Source organism: Danio rerio, chromosome 16 (genome assembly GCF_052040795.2).
Source record: "Danio rerio strain M-AB ecotype USA chromosome 16, GRCz13ab, whole genome shotgun sequence".
Lineage (NCBI taxonomy): Eukaryota > Metazoa > Chordata > Actinopteri > Cypriniformes > Danionidae > Danio > Danio rerio.
In genome coordinates, this window is record NC_141036.1 from 13,169,831 (window position 1) to 13,189,697 (window position 19,867).

General features: G+C 38.6%; 2 protein-coding genes and 1 long non-coding RNA gene across 7 annotated transcripts in view; 1 reads left to right on the forward strand and 2 right to left on the reverse strand.

Annotated features, from left to right (window-relative positions):
• The window catches only part of cacng6b (calcium voltage-gated channel auxiliary subunit gamma 6b), a 44,559-nt gene extending 35,364 nt beyond the window's left edge, over positions 1-9,195 (forward strand). The window contains exons 5-6 of one of the 2 annotated variants that reach the window (XR_015511140.1): positions 1,092-2,867; positions 3,114-9,195. Coding sequence is in view for 1 of the 2 variants with exons in the window: in XM_087286806.1 (XP_087142932.1) it covers positions 1,092-1,315 (224 nt within the window). In the remaining variant the exon portion in view is untranslated. Of the gene's footprint in view, positions 1-1,091 lie in introns of both variants that reach the window. The other variant, XM_087286806.1, reaches the window with a different exon arrangement.
• Positions 8,717-16,200, reverse strand: LOC147840190 (uncharacterized). Its single transcript, XR_015511165.1, has 2 exons — positions 13,065-16,200; positions 8,717-12,929 (listed from the first exon to the last, which is right to left on the reverse strand). It is a non-coding gene; the product is annotated as an uncharacterized LOC147840190 (long non-coding RNA).
• Positions 16,201-16,815: 615 nt separating this feature from the next.
• Positions 16,816-19,867, reverse strand: part of cacng8b (calcium channel, voltage-dependent, gamma subunit 8b) — a 75,237-nt gene continuing 72,185 nt past the window's right edge. For all 4 annotated transcript variants that reach the window (XM_087286791.1, XM_087286792.1, XM_088651224.1 and 1 more), the window contains one exon: positions 16,816-19,071. In XM_087286791.1, the coding sequence (XP_087142917.1) occupies positions 18,251-19,071 (821 nt within the window). In that variant the 3' untranslated portion in view covers positions 16,816-18,250. The remainder of the gene's footprint in view (positions 19,072-19,867) is intronic.

Below are 19,867 nucleotides of genomic sequence, written 5' to 3' on the forward strand. Positions count from 1 at the left end.
AGCTCAGGGCTCAAGGACCTTTTGGGGTAAGGGCTCTCTCCCGGGACAGCATGCCAAACTTGCTGTTAATTAATTATCAGCTAAATGTGAACTCTTGAAATTATAATTTGTATTTTTTCTTGCACAGACTTTTCTAAAACTCCCAAATGAACTCAAATGATTAAGTTTAAAGCCCCATCAAATTTGCCTAAAATCTAGTGCGCCTTTAGGAGAAAGATCACCCAAAAATTGGAAATCTGTCATCATTTACTTACATTTTACAAACCTTTATGACCCTCTTTCTTCTGTTAACAAATGAGGATATATTTTGAAGAACGCTGAAATCCTGTAACCATTGACTTATATGTGTTTTTCCTACTGCGGAATTCAATGATTACAGGTTTTCAGCTTTCTTCAAAATATCTTCTTTTGTGTTCACAATAAGAAATAAACTCATTAAGGTTTGAAACCACATGAGGGTGAACTAAGGCTATTTTACACCTGCTGTAACACTCTTTTGTCCTCTTTACTGATTTCTTTTAAAAGAGGGTCAATGTATTGGTGTATTGATATTTTTGATTGTCCAGTCTAATAGCATTCTTAATGTCATCCTACATTATTTAGCCACTTTTTAAAAATATTGTTTCAGGCACTGTTTTAAAAGTATTGATTTGTCACTTGTATTGTAAAAAATCTAATGATACTTAGCATATGAGATTTGTTTTATTCTAATGCCCTTCAAAACGCATCAATATTATGCTACAAATGCAGTCAGGATCACTAAAATCATAATCTGGAACTACAGACCATTTTAATGTAGTGATGTCATTGGCCCAAGAACATTTCCTGCTTGTTGTCAAACTATTTCATAACTGCAAAAAGAGGGAATTCAACCATAACTCAACATTAAAACAGCTATCATAACAATATTTATCAATATGTAAACTTTTTTGGATTCTCGGAAGCTATGGAAATGAGAAAATTAAAACAGGAATCACATTAGGACTATTGTTATTGTTTACAACCCTCAAAATGGTCTATATTATATCAAATGCCATCTAATTGTATGCATATGTTCAAATGAAATGACCTCTGATGTCCACTTTCCGCAGGTATCCTGGTCCTGTTGTCAATCATAGTGTTCCACCAGTCTATCCTGGCGCTATTGGCAAGCGATCACAGTATCCCTCTCCATCACGAGTTGTCCTGGTCGGTGGCGTGTGTTGGCTCGTCTGGGGCCATTCTCATTATTGGAGGGCTTATTTTCCTGTTGCTTTCCCTCCCCTACAACCCTCTGGAGAAATGTTTTCGTCAGCAGAGCAGTAGCGATGCCTAGCTGTCAGTGAGCTAAGTAGCACACAATCTTTTATACTATTATACAGAGATTATCTGATGTTATTAAGGACTCTCAAAAGCTAATGATCCGCCGTATCCTGCATTAGAATTGCTCATTGGTAACATTATAGACCTTAATGCACATGCTTACACCGACTCTGAAATTTGAGCTGATCTTTCTACGGTGGCTCTGTACATAAAATCAGTGACCAACAGATCTGTTTACTGTCTTTAAAGGCTTAATTTACACAACATGCTGTGCTTTTATTGTTGTTCATTTATTTGCATTGCTGATTTGTATAAAAAGAAAGCAGATTTGATTACTTGGCTTGAAAAACCGACTAAAGGCCCCTGAAAATGTCACACTTTATTTTAGTGGTCTGTTTGTTGAATTTAAGTTACACTGCATCCACATGCCAACTAATACTCATTAGATTAAAAGTGGACTGTTAGGTTGTTGTTAGAGTTAGTGTAAGTTGACATGTACTTGCAAAGTTTCTTATAGTCACTTAAATGTCTGTTGAAGGAGCAGTATCAACAGATATTAAGCAGACAGTCTATTAACCAAATGGACCATCAAAATAAAGTGTTACCAAAAATAACTTCTAGGCTAAAGGTTCGTTCACACCTAGAATGAATAACTATAAAAATAAACACACAAAATTGTCCATATAAGTGCACAACAGCATTGTTTAGCATATTTATCATAGATTAGCAGGCTGCAGTTGCTTTACATTTTTATTGTCAAGTAGTTGGATAGATGTTGATTGGCAGTTAATGTTTTTATCGCTCATCAGCTGGAAAAAAAGCATTTTAGCAATTCATTTTAATAGTTCTGTTTTGTTGCTTTGTTATAACTGTGATGTAATAACCGATTTAACTGTACAATTTTTGTTTTGACAGTTCTTGGCTCTTAGGTCCTATAACAAGAACAATAACTACAACAACAACTGAATCTGTGTCCACAGCAATATGCAAAGTGCAAAGTGTTTTATTCTCCACTTTATGCAGCAGCACTTAAAGGTTAAGTGAATTCTGATTGGATGTCAAAAGCCTTGAAATTAACATAAGGCACTAGGCCCTTGGAATGTCAGTGTTGTTGACAAATTTCCTTCTTTATACTACGTTGGTAACTTAAAAATAATTAATAATTGAAAATATTTTAAAATGATGCGCAGCATGGTAGCTCAATGGTTAGCACTGTCACCTCACAGCAAGAAGATCGCTGGTTTGAGTCCCAACTGGGCCAGTTGGCATTTCTGTGTAAAGTTTGCATGTTCACCCCACGCTGACGTGGGTTTCCTCCGGGTGCTCCGGTTTCCCTCACAGTACAAAGACATGTGCAGTAGGTGAGTTGAATTAACTAAATTGGACATGTGTGATTGAGTATATGGGTGTTTCCCAGCACAGGGTTGCAGCTGGAAAGGCATTCGCTGTGCAAAACATATGCTGCAATAGTTGGGAGTTTATTTTGCTCTGGCAACCCTTGATAAATAAGGGAGTCAGCTGAAGGAAAGTTAATTAATTAATTTAAAATTCACAGAAAATTTAAAGTGGACTTAAATATGTAATGTAAAACACTGCCAAGTCTTACAGAAGCCTTATTAACATTATAAAAGTGTAAAACAGTTATTTTTGATCTTTTGTTGTTTGATTAACAGCTGATGTCACTTTAACAGCTAATGCTCAAACCCAATATACTTCTGTATGTACTAATGCTTTGTTTCCACTGAGCAGTGTGCTTCAGTATGGTTCAGTACTAGTCACCCAGATCAGGCTGGTGTTTCCACATCCAACAGCACCCTTACTTGGTAGATGTGGTGTACGCCAGAATTCTCGCTTGAGAAGAAAGCTATAGGGCTGCTCACATATTGCTTCTTGTGTGCGCTCGAGTTTATTATTTCCAATTTAGATGTGCGGTAAACAATTGTAAAAAGAGGAGGCGGCACTTCTCACGATTTCCACATTTTGGGGCCGATCACATTAGGGTTGGGTCGATAAACAATGCCATCATCCATCGCCAATGGCCAATAGACATCACAATGCTGAGCCCTCGTCGCAGCAGCAACCCGCTCGCGAAAAATAAACACTTAAGCCCTGTTTACACTAATACATCTTAGTTTTAAAAGGGCGTTTTAGAATGAAAACGATCCACGTCCATACAGGCGTTTCAGCCAGCATTTCTGAAAAGCCCTCCTTCCACACTGTACCGCTGAAAAGGCACATCTCGTGACCACACTCATACACACACAGGCATGTACTACAGCAAACGTGCACGTCTGAGTTCCAGCAGTCAGCTGTGCTTTGAGCACAAAATCCCAGAGGGCAGTGCACGTTGGACAGTTTATCAAGAATGTGCCACTGGATCGCGTCTCACTATATTTGTTAAACAAGATATTTAATTAATCTGGTCTCTATCTAGCGACTCTTCGGCCTTTTGAATCTGTCAGGTAACGTCTCACAGCGTCAGTACACTGCTTCAGTCTTTCGCTTTCACACATGTGCTGAGTAATTTTAGTGAAAACCTCAGATACTGTTGGTTGGTTCCTGTTGGTTGTGCATCTTTTTTACCAACCAAGTTTGTCGATGCCATTATAACGACACAGATCCCTCTGCCTATTCATGCCAGAGTCCCTCTGATAAAGTGATTGACAGGTGGTAATTTGTGTGTAACTTCTTTATTTATTCATAATTTGACAGAGGAGCATCAGGTAGTGCTGTCACCTCACAGCAAGAAGGTCGCTGGGTCGCTGGTTCGAACCTCGGCTCAGTTGGTGTTTCTGTGTGGAGTTTGCATGTTCTCCCTTCATTCACGTGGGTTTCCCCCACAGTCCAAAGACATGTGGTACAGGTGAATTGGGTAGTCTAAATTGTCTGTAGTGTATGAGTGTGTGTGTGGATGTTTCCCAGAGATGGGTTGCGACTGGAAGGGCATCCGCTGTGTAAAAATGTGCTGAATAAGTTGGCGGTTCATTCCGCTGTGGTGATTAATATTGGGACTAAGCCGACAAGAAAATAAATGAATGAATGAATAATTATTTATTTACTACAAAGAATTATTTGCTATGAATTAATTATTCATAAATAATTGATTCACCGCTGCCTGTGATGACGATGCCATTGTCCATCGTGATGTTTCACATTAGTACGATGCCAAATTGGTCGACATCCCCCAACCCTAGTTCACACATCGCGTCTTTTGTGTGCGCAAGTTTGTTATTTCGAATGGATGCACAAGCATTGTGCGCACCTATTAGGAGTGACATGCTCGCACTTTCCAGGTGCACCTAGTCGAGAACATCTCCATTTTTCAGAATGCCCTGCACTGCGAGTTGTGACAAGAACTGACTGATCAGCTTCATACTTTGTATGAAATATACACATTTGGGTAAACTAATTACGTCTGACAAACACACCCAAACAATGCAGTGCTTTTTAATTTTTTCTCCATAAAGAAAATTTGTATCGATACTTCAAAAAATGGTTGATGGTCGCCTAACAATGACAAATGACATAACAAGCGTAAAGCGTGTTGAAAATGGTGAAGAAAGCGACGTGCTAGCACTTTCCGCGTACTTTCAGACGTGATATGTGAACGGCCTCTTACATAGATGCAATTTGTGAACAGCCTTGCAAACAACAATAGAGGACATGCAACAGATCCTATTCTTGCTTCTTGGTATGTGGCTGTTTGTCATAAGATGACGACAAGCTTTGATTGAGCTTGAGTCGACCTTTGCTGCAGAGTTATCGTAATATTACTGTTTCACATTTTGGCTGTTTTTGTTTTTTGTTTTTTAATGGAGATTTCTGTGTTGTAATTTCTTTGTTTTGTCACAACCTCTGCCGATGATTCTCTGTAAACCAATAGTGTCCAGCAGAGAGTCTAGCTCCACTTTTGGTACCATACTATTGTGCTAGTTACACCTAGGAAAGTGCCAAAAAAAAGTGAAAGTGGTAATGGAAAGAAATGTGGACTGTAATGAGCTGTATAGCAGTGGTCCTCAACCACCAAGCCGCGGACCGGTACTGGTTTTTGGATTTATTGGTACCGGGCCACAAAACAAATCATTAATTATTTTCATTGTATTTATTATCCGAGTCTTTTATTTAAAAAAATCTTTTATCTTGAAAAATGACCATATTTTTAGTGTTGCCAACTTAGCGACTTTGTTGCTAGATATAGCGACTTTTCAGACCCCCCTAGCGACAAATTTTCAAAAAAGTGACTAGCGACAAATCTATCGACTTTTTGTGTGTTACTGGAGATTTTTATAGACAGTCCATACGGTACCGTTTCTACACTTCTCAACAAGCTGCGGGTGATGCTGCCGGCCCCTCCCTCACCTCAGAGCACTGACAGGCGGCCCAGTCCTCGTACAGCAGCCTATCCCACCTGCAGCCCTAGAGCAGATCTCTCCTCTGCGTATCGACGGCAAATGATTTAGCACCAGCAGTGTTAGGACATTTCACCTTGTACAGTCAAACCGATCTGCTTCTCCTTTATTTTAACAATTTAATTTGATTTTTTTTTCTTATTCACAATCACAGATATTTTTAGTGAGAGTTTCAGAAGTTGGCTGAGGTTATTACATCTGAGAGACTGAATCAGCTGAATCTAGCGACTTTTCGGGAAGAGCTTAGCGCCTTTTCATTGAAAATAGTTTGCAACATTGCGTATTCTCTCACTTACATCTCAGTCACTTGAGCGCCTAAATTTAACCCGCAAGCATCAAAATAAGTCAGAAACAGACGTCTTTGGTAAGTTTCTTTGTGGTAAAATTGTCAAGCGTTGAAATACAGTTCATATTACAGTTAAATACTGTGTAATTTACAAAATTTATTAACAGTGTAACTTATCTGTCGTAAAATCTTAGTTTTAATGTTGGCGCAATATCGCAGTGGATAACGCGCCAGTGTATAGCACACAGCACTAGCATCCTGGCTCATGGGTCTTTCTTGATCATGTACCCTTCTTTCTCCCACATTTCAATTCCTGTTATTTTCCTGCCCAGTCAAAATGGCAAAAAAAAAAAAAAAAACATTTTTCAAAGGTGTTTGCCCATCCAAGCACAAGAAATGTCTTTGTTTGCATGCCACTCTTACACATTCTCTTGCATGTGCGATAATCTTTCTGTAACATTTGTGACGATGTAATCAATTCATAGATTATATGCATCCTGAAATGTGGTTTGTGTATGAAGTGCTATATTTCAAAATCTCAAATGTGCCAATCTGGGTGAATGTGTTATTGCTGAAATCTAACGCCATTTGTTGGGCTGAAAGGTTTAACATATCTAGTTTTGATTTCCAATATTTTTTGTTTGTGTTGTTATCAGATGTGATTTGGACTTTACATCTAGTAAGAATTAGACGGATTATTACAACTTTTAACTATAGTTATTATTCTTGGTGTGAACAGACCTTAAGAAAGATTAGTCAAAGATTTATATTTATCATTATAGTTATCGTCCTTAGCATACAAGGAGTTTAACAAGGTGTATCACTTTTCCTGGCTGAAATATCACCTTTCCAAGTTGGTTTATGCTAGTTTGCGGTGGCTTTCGAACCATCATAATAATAATATGCTTGATTAGCTATGTTTACATCCACCTATTTTATGCACATTTTAAAACATCACTTAAAACCTCCTTAATGTTTATGCCAAGGTGTGCACACGTTTGAAAATGTAAAAAAAAATTTGTATAAATGTTTAAACTTGTAAGGAAAAAATGTGCAAAAACTAAAATGGACACACATTCACTGAAAAAACTCCAAAATGTGCATCAAAAAAATCATGCGATTTTGTTTTAACAAATTATGTGATAACAAAAATGGGCATGATAGGATGGCGTTAATGTAGTGTTTCCCAACCCTGTTCCTGGAGGCAAACCAACAGTGTATTTTTTGGATGCTTCCTTTATCTGACCCATTAACTTCAGGTTTTGGAGTCTCTTCTAATGTATTGATGAGTTGATTCAGGTATGATTGAAACAGGTTGAAAATGTGTACAGTTGGTTGGCCTTTAGGAACACGGTTGAGAAACACTGCATTAATGAACAAACCAGCAGGCTGACCACATTGTAAAACATCTAAAATGTTGTTTTGGTCATTTTAAAAGTCTGTCAACTAAGTATTTTAGTATTATTACCTCCCAAAACTTTTTTGAGCTCCTGCCCTCTTAAAGAGTGGCCTTATGCCTTCAAAATCTAAAATGGTGCATCTCATCTCATCTCATTTTCGTCTGCTTTTCCGGGGCCGGGTCGGAGGGGCGGCAGTCTTAGGAGAGAACCCAGACTTCCCTCTCCCCAGATACTACCTCCAGCTCCTCCGGGGGGATCCCAAGGCGTTCCCAGGCCAGTCGAGAGACATAGTCCCTCCAGTATGTCCTGGGTATTCTCTGAGGCCTCCTCTTGGTGGGACATGCCTGAATCACTTTCCTAGGCGTCCAGGAGGCATCCGAAACAGATGCCTGCCACCTCAGCTGACTTCTCTCGATGTGAAGGAGCAGCGGCTCTACTCTGAGCTCCTCCCAGGTGACAGAGCCCCTCACCCTATCTATAAGTGCGCCCTACCACCCTGCGAAGTAAACTCATTTCGGCCGCTTGTATCCAAGATCTTGTCCTTTCGGTCATGACCCAAAGCTTATGACCATACATGAGAGTGGGAGCGTAGATTGACCAGTAAATCGAGAGCTTTGCCTTTCGGCTCAGCTCCTTCTTTACCACAAAGGACCGATACATTGACCGCATTACTGCTGCCACTGCACCAATCTGCCTGTCAATCTCACGTTCCACCATTCCCTCACTCATGAACAAAACTTACCTCCAACCTGGACCTGGACTTTCCTCTAACCTGGAGATGGCAAACCATCTTTTTTTCCAGTGAAGCACCATGGCCTCAGACTTGGATGTGCTGACTCTCATCCTAGCCGTGTCACACTCGGCAGCAAACTGTCCCAGTGCATGCAGAAGGTCGATAAAGCCAACAGAACAACACTGTCTGCGAATAACAGAGATGAAATCTTGTGGTCCCGAAACTGAAGCCCTTCCAGCACAAGGCTGCACTGCCAGAGGTCAACATGCACTGGAAAAAAATCTGACTTATTGTCGGCAATGCGAACCAAACTCCTACTCTGTTTATACAAAACAGGCACCAATATTCGATAATGTTTATTCCAGTTTGCACATAAATCTAATTTGAATCTTTGGATGGAAACAAAAGCTATTGTTAATATTACTATTAATGTTAGTTACTATAGTTAAGCTATTTTTATTGGAAGTATAAGCTATAAGTTAAGTTTAGTTAAGCTAATTTAGAAGCCAACTGGGGGCATGAGCAAACTAGTATCGCAAAATATCTAGTGACCAGGCACAGTGATCACTTTTAGACGCATTAAAAGTATTTTTTTGAACAATTATGTATTGTTTTGGTATTTGGTTTGATATTAATCTGTGTATTCATGCATTAAAAGTCCAAATATATCCATACTGATATTTTCAGTTTCAAATGATATGTTCGGTTTTAAATGAACAAAGTAAACAGCAAAATCGACAAAAAAAAATTATCAAACATCATTATTTTTTAATTTACATATAAAACTACACTACATTAATTTACTACTACATTTAAAATGGACACATTTCTATTGAGTGTACTGTATAAATTGAAACATACAGACCCATCGTTGAGCAATTTTATAATGTAAATAGTGTGTATATTGTACTCCAGTAGACATGAGACTCTTTAGACACCTTTCATTTGCTAAACTTTCTTCCTCTTCTTCTTTCTTCTACCCGTTCTTCATTTGATTGTTTCTCACTCTCTCTCTTTTCATCATGTCAACTAGATTTACTTGAGGAATAAATCTCTTTCACCTCAGCCAGTCTCCTGCACGTTGCTTGTTTCTTAATTTCACTCCTTTTGCCATTCACTCACTCGCTAGCTCTAAAATTAGCGCATTGCTCATCTAAGCACATCATGTCGAAGTGGATGAGAAATATTATCCTAGAATGTCAACTATGCCCCCCCTCGACGTTCTCTCGATGTTGATTACCGCTGAGTCTCCAAGGGTTGGGGTGGAGCTGCTGGTTCCTTCCTCCCACCCCAGTGTGTGTGCATTTGGGAAGTGCGGAAAGGTCTGAGCCTCACTAATCTGCGTGGCCCGTCTAACTAAAGCCCAAACAATCTCGAAGGGCAGGAATGACAGGTGGCGAGAGTGTTCCTGGAGCTACGAGCTTCTAACTGGCCCATTTAATTTGGGGAATCTGTAGCATAAGAGCGTGTGGGTTTGTATATGTGCGGGTGCAGGAGTAGGGAAATTGGAGCCTGTAGGCTGATACTTAAGCCAGAGGTCTGCTTGTATATATAGCCCTTTAATAGTGCCTGTCAGACTAGCAGGCTGTTCTTTCACTTTTTTATGTGTGGAGGGGGAATAAAACAGGATCTGCTGTCACTATTAATTGTTGAAATGAGAACATGTTTGAGGGTGGGTACAATAAAACTCTCTCTAGCTAGCCTGTCCTCCATTAGGATGAACTTATTTGGTTTTTGATGATCTAATCATCAAAATTAAAAACACCAAATTACATGCGTAAAATCGGACAAAATGCAAAGACTGCATCTTAAAGTGAAGTTTATTTATAAACTAATTTCGGGAGGATCATGTGCTTATGATTGCTTGCAGCCGGCCCGGCATTATTCAATTTATGATTCACCAATCAGACGATTCCTAAGCCACTATAAATACCCTAAGTTCCACATGACAGCCATCTTCGTTTTGAAGAATCCCCCCTTCCACCACCACTACTCCTCCTCCTTTCCTAGATGGGTGGCACAGTGGCCCAGTGGTTAGGACTGTTGCCTCACAGCAAGAACGTCACTAGTTCTAATCCTTACCAAGCCATCCAACGTTTCTGTGTGGAGTTTACACGTTCTCCCTGTGCTCACATAGGTTTCCCCCGGGTTTCCTTCCACTATCCAAAAACAAGCAACTTAAATTAATTGACTATTTCAAATTGGCAATATAGACATGCTCCAAGTAAGTAGTTATCTCTTAAGAGCTATCCCTATCTGTTCATTAGCTTCCACAGCAGGGAAGTTCTCGAGATCCACCTGTGCTCAAACTCCCCTCTCGCCTTGCAAACAGGAGGAAGCCCCGGGCTCGAAGATCTTATGAGCTCAGGGCTCTCTCCCGGGATATCATGCCACACAAGCTTTATAATCAATCATCAGGTAAGTGTGAACTCTTGAAGGCTTGTTTAAATGAGAGTACAAAATATTAGGCTTACTCATTCTATTCAAAATGTTATTGTCTGTTTTTTAAAGATCAACATTGTGTCCTAAATATAATTGGACAGGCGTAATTGGATAGATGGTACCCTCCCTGTCCACATTGTCACCAGAAATTGTCCTTATCAGCCTAATGGTGGTGCTACAGCGATAAAAATCCTAAATGGCTTGTAACAAGAGGCAACTGTCTGTTATTGGAATCCTTGGCTCAAGATAAAAAATAAAAATTGTATGGTCATAGGAAAACAATCAACCTTTACAAGAAGGTTTCATTAGTAAAAGGTGCAGTAGGTGATTGTCTTCAGAAACATTTACTTGTTGTGCTGGTTGAACGTCTCTTCACATTCTAATAGTAATGATTAAAGTAAATGATCTAAATGTATTTATATGTTGTTTTTATATTCTAGGTAAGGCATAAGACTAAAAAATGTTCACCCAATTAAAATTTGTCAGGCCGATAATTCCCATAATTCTGATAAGTAGCCCAAACTGTCTGTCAACAAATGTAGATTTGTACATCTGCGCACCCTGTTCACACAGATCCGCCGTTTACACATGCACGAGAGAGAGAGAGAGAGAGAGAGAGAGGTAAAAACAAATGCTGAATCAAAACTTTAAATTAATTTACAGTATTTCTTTTAGACAGGTAATGTTCTGTTTTAAAACTAATTTAATCACGCAAAGCTGATGTACAGTGTGTTGTGTTACGAATGGGTTATATACACAGAAGTGTTGTTCAGCCACTGAAATGAACGACTGATGTGACTATTTTCAGTTTTATAAGGGACCTTTTACAGCATCGATAATGTAGATTTTTATTTAGTTTAACAGCAAAACATCAGTTAATAGCTATATTCTAGTCTGCTTGACTGAGGTGAAGTTGGTTTTATATTCACAATTGTTCATTTTTGAACTATGACAACCTGTGACGCGCTCCCTATATTGTTCAGCCTGTTTCTTTGAATATTCAGTCTGAAATAGCTGAAGTATGGCTTAGTAATTCTTGCTCGTCGCTGGCCAAGCACTAAGCATACAGAAGTCGCTTTAGAGAGAGTGAGACCAGCGATCGTTGCATCCATGAAATATTGTACAATATGACAAGTTTTGATTGCTACAAAACTAAAGAAAGGCTAGATAGTACAGTTTTTTATTCAGAATTTTAGTATTATAAAGTACCATAAAGTTTTCTAACTGGCCAATGACATGATTTAATGGGTTGTCTACTGTCATCTTTAAGGTGTCCGTTCATGTTTTCAGGAGGCGTGGCTTTGGATGGCAGGGGTAGGACTGTGTTATTATGCTAACCGGTTAGCATTTTGGCAGATCACCCACCCACTTTAATGTTAGTCATAGTATTTACTGTTGTACTAAGAATAAACAATACTTGTACATGAATTATTAATCCTAGTTCAACATTTACTTACACAAAATCCAAAGTTGTGCTTTTAAGATTAGTTAATGCACTAATTGAATTTAACAAGAACTAACAATGAATGAATTTATTTCCTATAAATGTTATTGTTCATTATTTGTTCATGTTAGTAAAATACATAAATTAGTGGTACCTTATTATAAAGTGTTAGCAGAAAAACCTTTGGGAACAAACAGAGCAGAATGGTGTTCTGTAGTGTAGTAATAGTGTAATAATAAGTCAAATTTGAAACTAGCTCAGTCCACATATGGTCTGTGGTCCTATGGGGAAATCAAGACAAGCCAAGTCATTAGAAGTGAACTGAAAATGTATACAGTGCAGGCCCTAGCCAGCATGGTAAAAGGAGTGGTTCTTTTTTCTCAAAATGTGGACTTTTTTTGCAGTTATTTACCTAATTTTCTATTTAATTATGATGTTTAAATGCTCCAATAAGTGGCATTTTAGGCACTATTTTTAGTTGGATTAGCTGGTTCAGTTTATTTCTAGCCTCTCTTGAAGATTCATCTAACAACAACAGCCTAATTATTATAAACAGCATAAGTCAGTCAAAGGCACTTGAAAAATGTGAAAAAATATTAAAAAGCCTTAACTGACTTGGCTATTTTTTAAAGTTTTGATACCTCTTTACTTTATTAGGATAACCTGATGTAGCCACAGTTTTAAGGAACAGACATGTCAATAAAGGCTTTTTATTATTTTTTACATATTTTTGGAGAGCCTTGGACTGATTTTGATGTTTATTCTGATGAATCCCTTACACAAAGAGCACCGACACATTATTTAAATTACCCCTGAAAACATTTTGTTTGATTTTGGATTTTTATACACAGCCTAATTAGTATTAAAATTAACTTAAATAGGCTGCTTTTTCCGGTTACGGGCTTGCAGTGTGCTGTTATGGCCTATTCATTCATGCACTTTCAAGAACCTCTCATCCAATCTATGATACACAAAATAAATAAAAAAATTCAAGATAATGGTGAACAAGCTCTAATTCTTGAACTCTATAGTACATAGTCTTGATTACACTTTCATTAACCAGTAATTTTAATAACGTAATATTATATACAATTATGTAATGCTGAAATATTGAGTGTTTATTTTTGTTAAAAGGAAAGTGCAGAGCGCAAATGCACATATCTAAATGTCGCTCTCAGAAGTGTGGATGATGTCTGGATATTCTTTATATCAGTGTATTGTCAGGTATTTACAGCGGGTTTTTTTTTTTTTACTTCTAATGATAATAATTGCCATGTGTATATTGATGCATTAAATTGCATTCAGGCTGCATGTTACAACACAAGCTCATTGTGAATACAACCCCCCTGTATACATTTCTGGAGAGTACGAATTATGTAGCCAGAGGTACATATGGCTGCATTTCATCTTTCGAACGAATGCTATGGGGGGTGGTATGATGCCGCCGCTGGTTTCTGCTTCTTTTCGTGCTACCAGCTGACCGCTTACCTCCATGTGGAAAGCTTTTCTAATGTTACCAGTTTTTCCAGTAGCTCGTCTTGTACGTCGGTGAACTTAAGACACAGAGCGCAGTTGACCACAATGACAGGGTTCGAGTCCGGTGAAGAACAGTTCCAAAAAGCAGGTAAAACAAAAAAGGCAAAAAAATAAAATAAACAGGGTAAGAATGTGGTAAGATTTAAAAATGTGGTAAAAATCAGGCAGCCTAAGGGCTTTTCTTTATCTGGATTGCTTTTGAAAACACTATCAGTTGGGTTTAGGGAAGGGGCTGAGTGGGTGGGGGTATCGGTCAGTCATTTAGTCAGTCAGTCAACAGCTGCCTCTGGTGGATTTACACGAGAACTTGCGAGAGAAATTTGAGATCACAAAAAGCATACACAGCATTGCCTGGTGGATTCACGAAAACAAAAACTGCAATTAAAAATAACCTCCTGTGACGTATTTTGCGCTCTACAGAAATGTATACAGGGTAGAAATCCTGGGTTGGCATTTACACTAGTGCATTAAAAAAAAAAAAGTTTCTTGCTAAGTTCGACTTTACTGCATTTCAGAAAAATGGTGTCGATCCACACTAAATTGCCAAAAACCTATAATATTTGACTATTTACGTTCACTAAATGGCTGCCTGCCTGATTTTTGTCAAAAGGTGAAGGTGCTACAAATTTTGATTCTCAATTCACAATGCAAGAAAAACCACACTCCCACTAGACACTCAGACTCTTGTATTTTAATAGAATAAAAATAATTGCTGGTTGCAGTTCACTAAATGATCACTAGTGTTGCTAACATTTTTCTGAATTTAACCTTAATCTGCTTGTTAAGTGTGACGTCACGTGAATCTACTTCCGGGTCCAAGCGCTCTGTCAAACTGTATGGGGAGACTTAACAAATGGTAATAATAAAAGTTTATTTATATAATTTCGAAAATCACGATCACAATATACATCCTAATATCTGATGGCCAGAAAGTGATGAATTTTCCATAAATTCTTAAAATATTGGTGTCTGTGATGCAGAAAGTCCAGAGACTGTTGTGTACACCATGATTTTAAAAAGCACTTTAATGAGAGATATGACTAAAAAGTGGTCACAAACAAATATTTCCTCAATTCAAATAAGAAATGGCTTGGACCCGGAAACAGTAATCCATATGTCTCGACTTAACAAGTGGATAGGCATAAAAATATATATACTAGATGTCGCATACAGACCCTGAGTATGCATGGGTCAATAGCGTCGCCACATTTGTACAGTGCTCCCAGGACAAATATCATTCAACTGCACTAGTCAACCGCAAAGACAATGTGAAGTAGGGATGTGCACATCGATGCTCGAGTATCAATATATCGATACTCAGAAGCTTTTAATTTGGTATTGATATATTTTTTTAAGTATCGATATGTTAACTATATTTCAATAAATTCTTCAAAACTAAACATTTTAGCGCTGTGACGCTTTGTATACAAGACGTTAAACCAATCAGTCTGCTACGGAACGGGACGTGAGCGATCATGTGCCTTTCAGATAACTTACATAATCAACACACGCAAGTCACACACTTCTGCAATATGGAATGACACGATGGCAGAGAGGTAACGCAGTGTGTTGTGGTGCTCATCAGCTGAAAAAGCGTTGCACGAGCAATATTTGTGATAAGAAAGTCAGTCATACACAGCAACAATACAAGCAGCCTTCATAAACACTTACAGACAACACACCCTGAAACTTAAAAAGAAGCGGAACAAAAACAAGCTGCCCAATGTTCCTCTGCTCAGTCTCAAAAAGTCAGTGCGACAAAAAAGGAGAGTTTTAAAGGAGGCAAACCTCTCTCTCTCTCTCTCTCTCTCTCTCTCTCTCTCAATTCAATAATTGCTTTATTGACATGACATATGTTACGAATGTTTTGCCAAAGCATTTATAAAGTTTACATTAAAAAGAACACACACACACACACACACACACACACACACACACACACACACACACACACACACACACACACACACACACACACACACACACACACACACACACACACACACACACACACACAATTTTGAAAAATTACATTAACATTTTAAACAGTGGTATTGATATCGGTATCGTAAAAATTTTAACAAAAAGTATCGGTATTGTATCGAATTTAAAAATTGTTGTATCGCCCATTCCTAATGTGATGATGCTAGGGCTGAGTACAGGTGTAGTAACGAGAAAACAAAGCATAAACATTTCATTGGTAAGATTTTGTTTTTTACATTTTTGTATGTTTTGAATTTTTGTGCTAAAGTATTGATGATAATGCAGGATCTTACTGCACTGATCATAAGGCAATGTAGCACTCAATAATAGGCTTATGCTAGTTTTGTTGAATAAAATAAGCAAACAATGTAAATGACTGTGGCGAGGGGGCGTGGCCGAGAGCCGTGGGAACGGAGTGAGGCCACCGCGTAAGTGGATACACCTGCGGTGCGCACCTGCCTCGGATCCCACGGAAGGAGCTCTGGACAATAAAAGGAGGAACGATGGCAGAGGAAGCGGAGAGAGGACCGGGCCCGGACATATTTTACTTTTGCTTTCAGTTTGATGGCAGTCTCCATGTGGAGCTGCCATCCGTTTGTTTTGGTTTAGAAGGCAGTCTCCGTGAGGAGCTGCCATCACTGTTATTAATAAATATTTTAAAACTGTGTCGGTTCTCCGCCTCCTTCTTTCCGGCCGCCAAAGGGGCGTGAACTTTATTACAATGACATATGACAACAAGACGCTGCCGTGCTAGAAACCTGTATTATTGTCAGATAAGCAAATGATTTGTTCATAACGGGGATTTATTCGCAAACAAATCGCTCCCTCTGTTAGAATGATAAATGAAAGCAGGAGAGGGGGGTGTTTCAGGAGACAGAATAGATCAAATTTAACAAGTAGGGAGGATAATACATTTTTGTCGGCAATGCCTGTGCAGTCACTATCCATCAATATGGTGTATTAAGTGATTTAAAATGATAATTTTTGTAATTAAAATTGCATTTGCATACTGACCATCGGTAAACTCCCGATCATAGATATATGTGTATATCCAGGACCTCTGGCTCTGGTTCCCTAGTTCTCCACTGCAATTTGGTCCTGCATACATTTCAAAGAAGCGCTAGCTACCCTGTACTAAAATGGCGGCTCTATTGACGCATTCCTTGCAACAGACAACAATAGCGTAGGCGACATCTAATGTAAATATCTATGGCGAATAGCAATGAAGTTCCCATCTTATGATTAAGATTGAAAAAGACACAAACGACATCACTCATAGATTGTCTGTTGTTTTTTTTATATATAAAATTCGTGCAATACAGTGTTAGAGTTTATCACACATTAAGATAAACCATATTTTTCTCTAGATATAGCTATTCTCCACTACATAATATTTATAACTGACCACATAAATGCTGTCTGTGTTTTGTTCTTCATTTTTTAATGATTTAAAAAAGACCCCCGATCACAGAAGATTGTGATTTGTTTGCTCTCTTATTTTGTAATGTCCTGTGTTGATCTCTTGTTGGCTGGGATGATGGAATAAAGGTTAAAAGTTAGCAGAAAGTCCACATATATAATCTCTCATTTTGAGAAGCAGACGGTTCAAAGGGAGTCGAGTGCAGCACAGTGAACGTTTTTGTCTTCGTTTTTTTTGTTTTTTTTTTGGAGGGGAGCTTTGCCTTTGGGATGCTGTCATGATCACATGACACAATGGAGGGAAAACACCAACGACACAGGGCATGCCCCAAACATACGAGTGTAGCCCAAACAGAGCTCAAGGAAGACAGTGACCTCATACATATTCAAAAAAAAAGCCCCACCCACCCATTCTGCCCTTTCCAAAACATTTTTTTTTCAAATAGAGTTATGTGTAATATACATTTGCATTTCAAAATGAATTTTTTCAGCCTTTCACCATCATAGACCTGTCAAGTAAACAATTATTAAAGTTGTCCGTCATTGTCCCCGCCACTTGAAAAGCACAGTTTTGGGTAGAAGTCCCTTTTTTCCCCGATCATTTTCTTTATACAAATATATCATCTGTCCCTCTTTATCCAAGCGAGGGAATGTTTTAATGCCCCAAAACAAAGTTTCTCAATTCAACAAGTGCTACGTCTACTGCTAACAGTGATTTTAACAAAAATAATATGACGATAGGTTTTTTTTTTTATATAAAAATCTTTTAAATTTCAACTCTTTGTGGTTTCAGTCCATCAATTACGCTGCTGTTCTGTTTACTCAGCTGGAAGACAGATATACAGATATTACACACTAAATTGCATGTTATCAAAGGGTAGAAAATAAAACGTTCTCCAAAATAAATAAAACACCTCTCGCAAAGTTAGTCGAAATAATCTCATTCTCACGCGGTTTTGAATTCGCTCACGTTTCTGCAGCGCTCGTTTGGAATCACAGTCGGCATCTTCAAAACCAGAATCGTTTGTTTCAAACGTACTCCTAATAACAACAACACCGCCATCTTCAAACAAAATCCACGCCATTAAAATCAAGCAAAAATAATAAACATCACAGTATCCCATGATTATTGTTTTAAAAAAAACACTACTGGAAAATAAACATGAGTGTTGTTGTTACTATGAGATGTTTATCCAGGCCTCTTTCATGTGAAACACAACATTTTCCGAGTGTTACTCCTCAATTTATTGTTATTATTATTATTTTTTTAAACTCTCGCTAACACTCGCTGTTTATCTACACTGGTGTGGTTTTCCTATTTAGTGTGTTGGAGTTACTCTCTCTGTCACCTTTACCTAGCCTATCCAGTGTTCCCATCCCTCGATCCCGCTCCCCCGTGGACGAGGAAAAAGGTGGAGGTTGAGAGGACGGGACGGAGTTGCTTAGCGGAGCATTGGAGTTGGAAGAATTCTGGACCCCTGAGGGATTGTGGGATTTGAGAGAGGGAAGCGTCCCGCTCATCATCATGCCCCCTCCGCCCTCCTTAGGGAAGCAGTTGTGCAGCTGGTATAAAGTGGCGCGATCCACCGTCCCATACAACGGAGGGGCGCCCAACCCTCCTATACCTCCCAGTTTGGGGTCACGGGAGAGGGTGTAAAGTGAAATATCGCCCCCTGGCAGAGCTGAGCGGGAGTGAGGGTTGGGTAGTGTGGACACGGAGATGGGCCCCTGGGAGAGTAACGCTGATGGGGGCATCCCGAAGTTCTTCCCCCCTGGCGGGCCTCCAACTGGGGACGGGTCTCGAGAGCGCGAGGGGTCGGTGGAGCGGGAGCTGGAGCGAGACCGGCGGCGGAATCGGTAGCTGGGGAGGCGTAGCATAGCATGAGTGGTGCTCTTGAAGATGTCAGTGCGGGTGCGACAGCGCAGCTCCTTGTTCTTCTCAATGTAGATGTTCACCGCAAGGACCCCCACCATCTCCGCCAGGATGAAGGAGAGCCCGCCGAAGTAGAAGGACCAGCCGTAGGAGTACTGCCATTTCTTGTCTTCGTCCTTTTTGGGAGAAATGTCACCCAGAGCAGCGGAGATGTACACGATCACACCAATGATGTTACTCAGGCCTGAAATCAGGGGGGATAAAGAATATTGTGTCAGTGCTATAGGGATACAGTCATATGCAGCTTTTACTTGCAAGAGTTTACAAGAAATACAAGAATTTACAGTACATTGTGGCACGAATGAGATTATCACCTAAAATATGTTTTGTTTTATAGAGTAATGTCAAGAATCCTTTTGTACAGATTTAGAATATATTATTTACAATTTTAATGAATTCTTTGGTGCCTCCTTATATGAAGCTTCTTTCTAATAATATTGTTAGGAAAATAAATATACCAGTAGCTAAATGTTACTGAAAAGTGTACAGAATATTTTATGTGATTTTTTATGCACATGTGCCCTATAATAACATCAAGCAAATAACATTAGCAATAACATTAATAACAATAATAATAGATTAACATTAATAACAATAACATTAATAACAATAATAATAGATTTTTTCAACACATTTCTAAACATAATAGTTTTAATAACTCATTTCTTATAACTGATTTATTTTATGATGAGAGTAAATGCTAATTTACTAGATTTTTCAAGACACTTCTATACAGCTTAAAGTGACATTTAAAGGCTTAACTAGGTTAATTGGGTAAACTAGGCAGGTTAAGGTAATTAGGCAAGCTATTGTATAATGATGGTTTGTTCTATAGACAATCGGAAAAAATATGGCTTAAAGGGGCTAAAAATTTTTACCTTAAAATGGTCTTTAAAAAATTAAAAAATGTTTTTATTCTAGCTGAAATAAAACAAATAAGACTTTCCCCAGAAGAAAAAATATTATCAGACATACTGTAA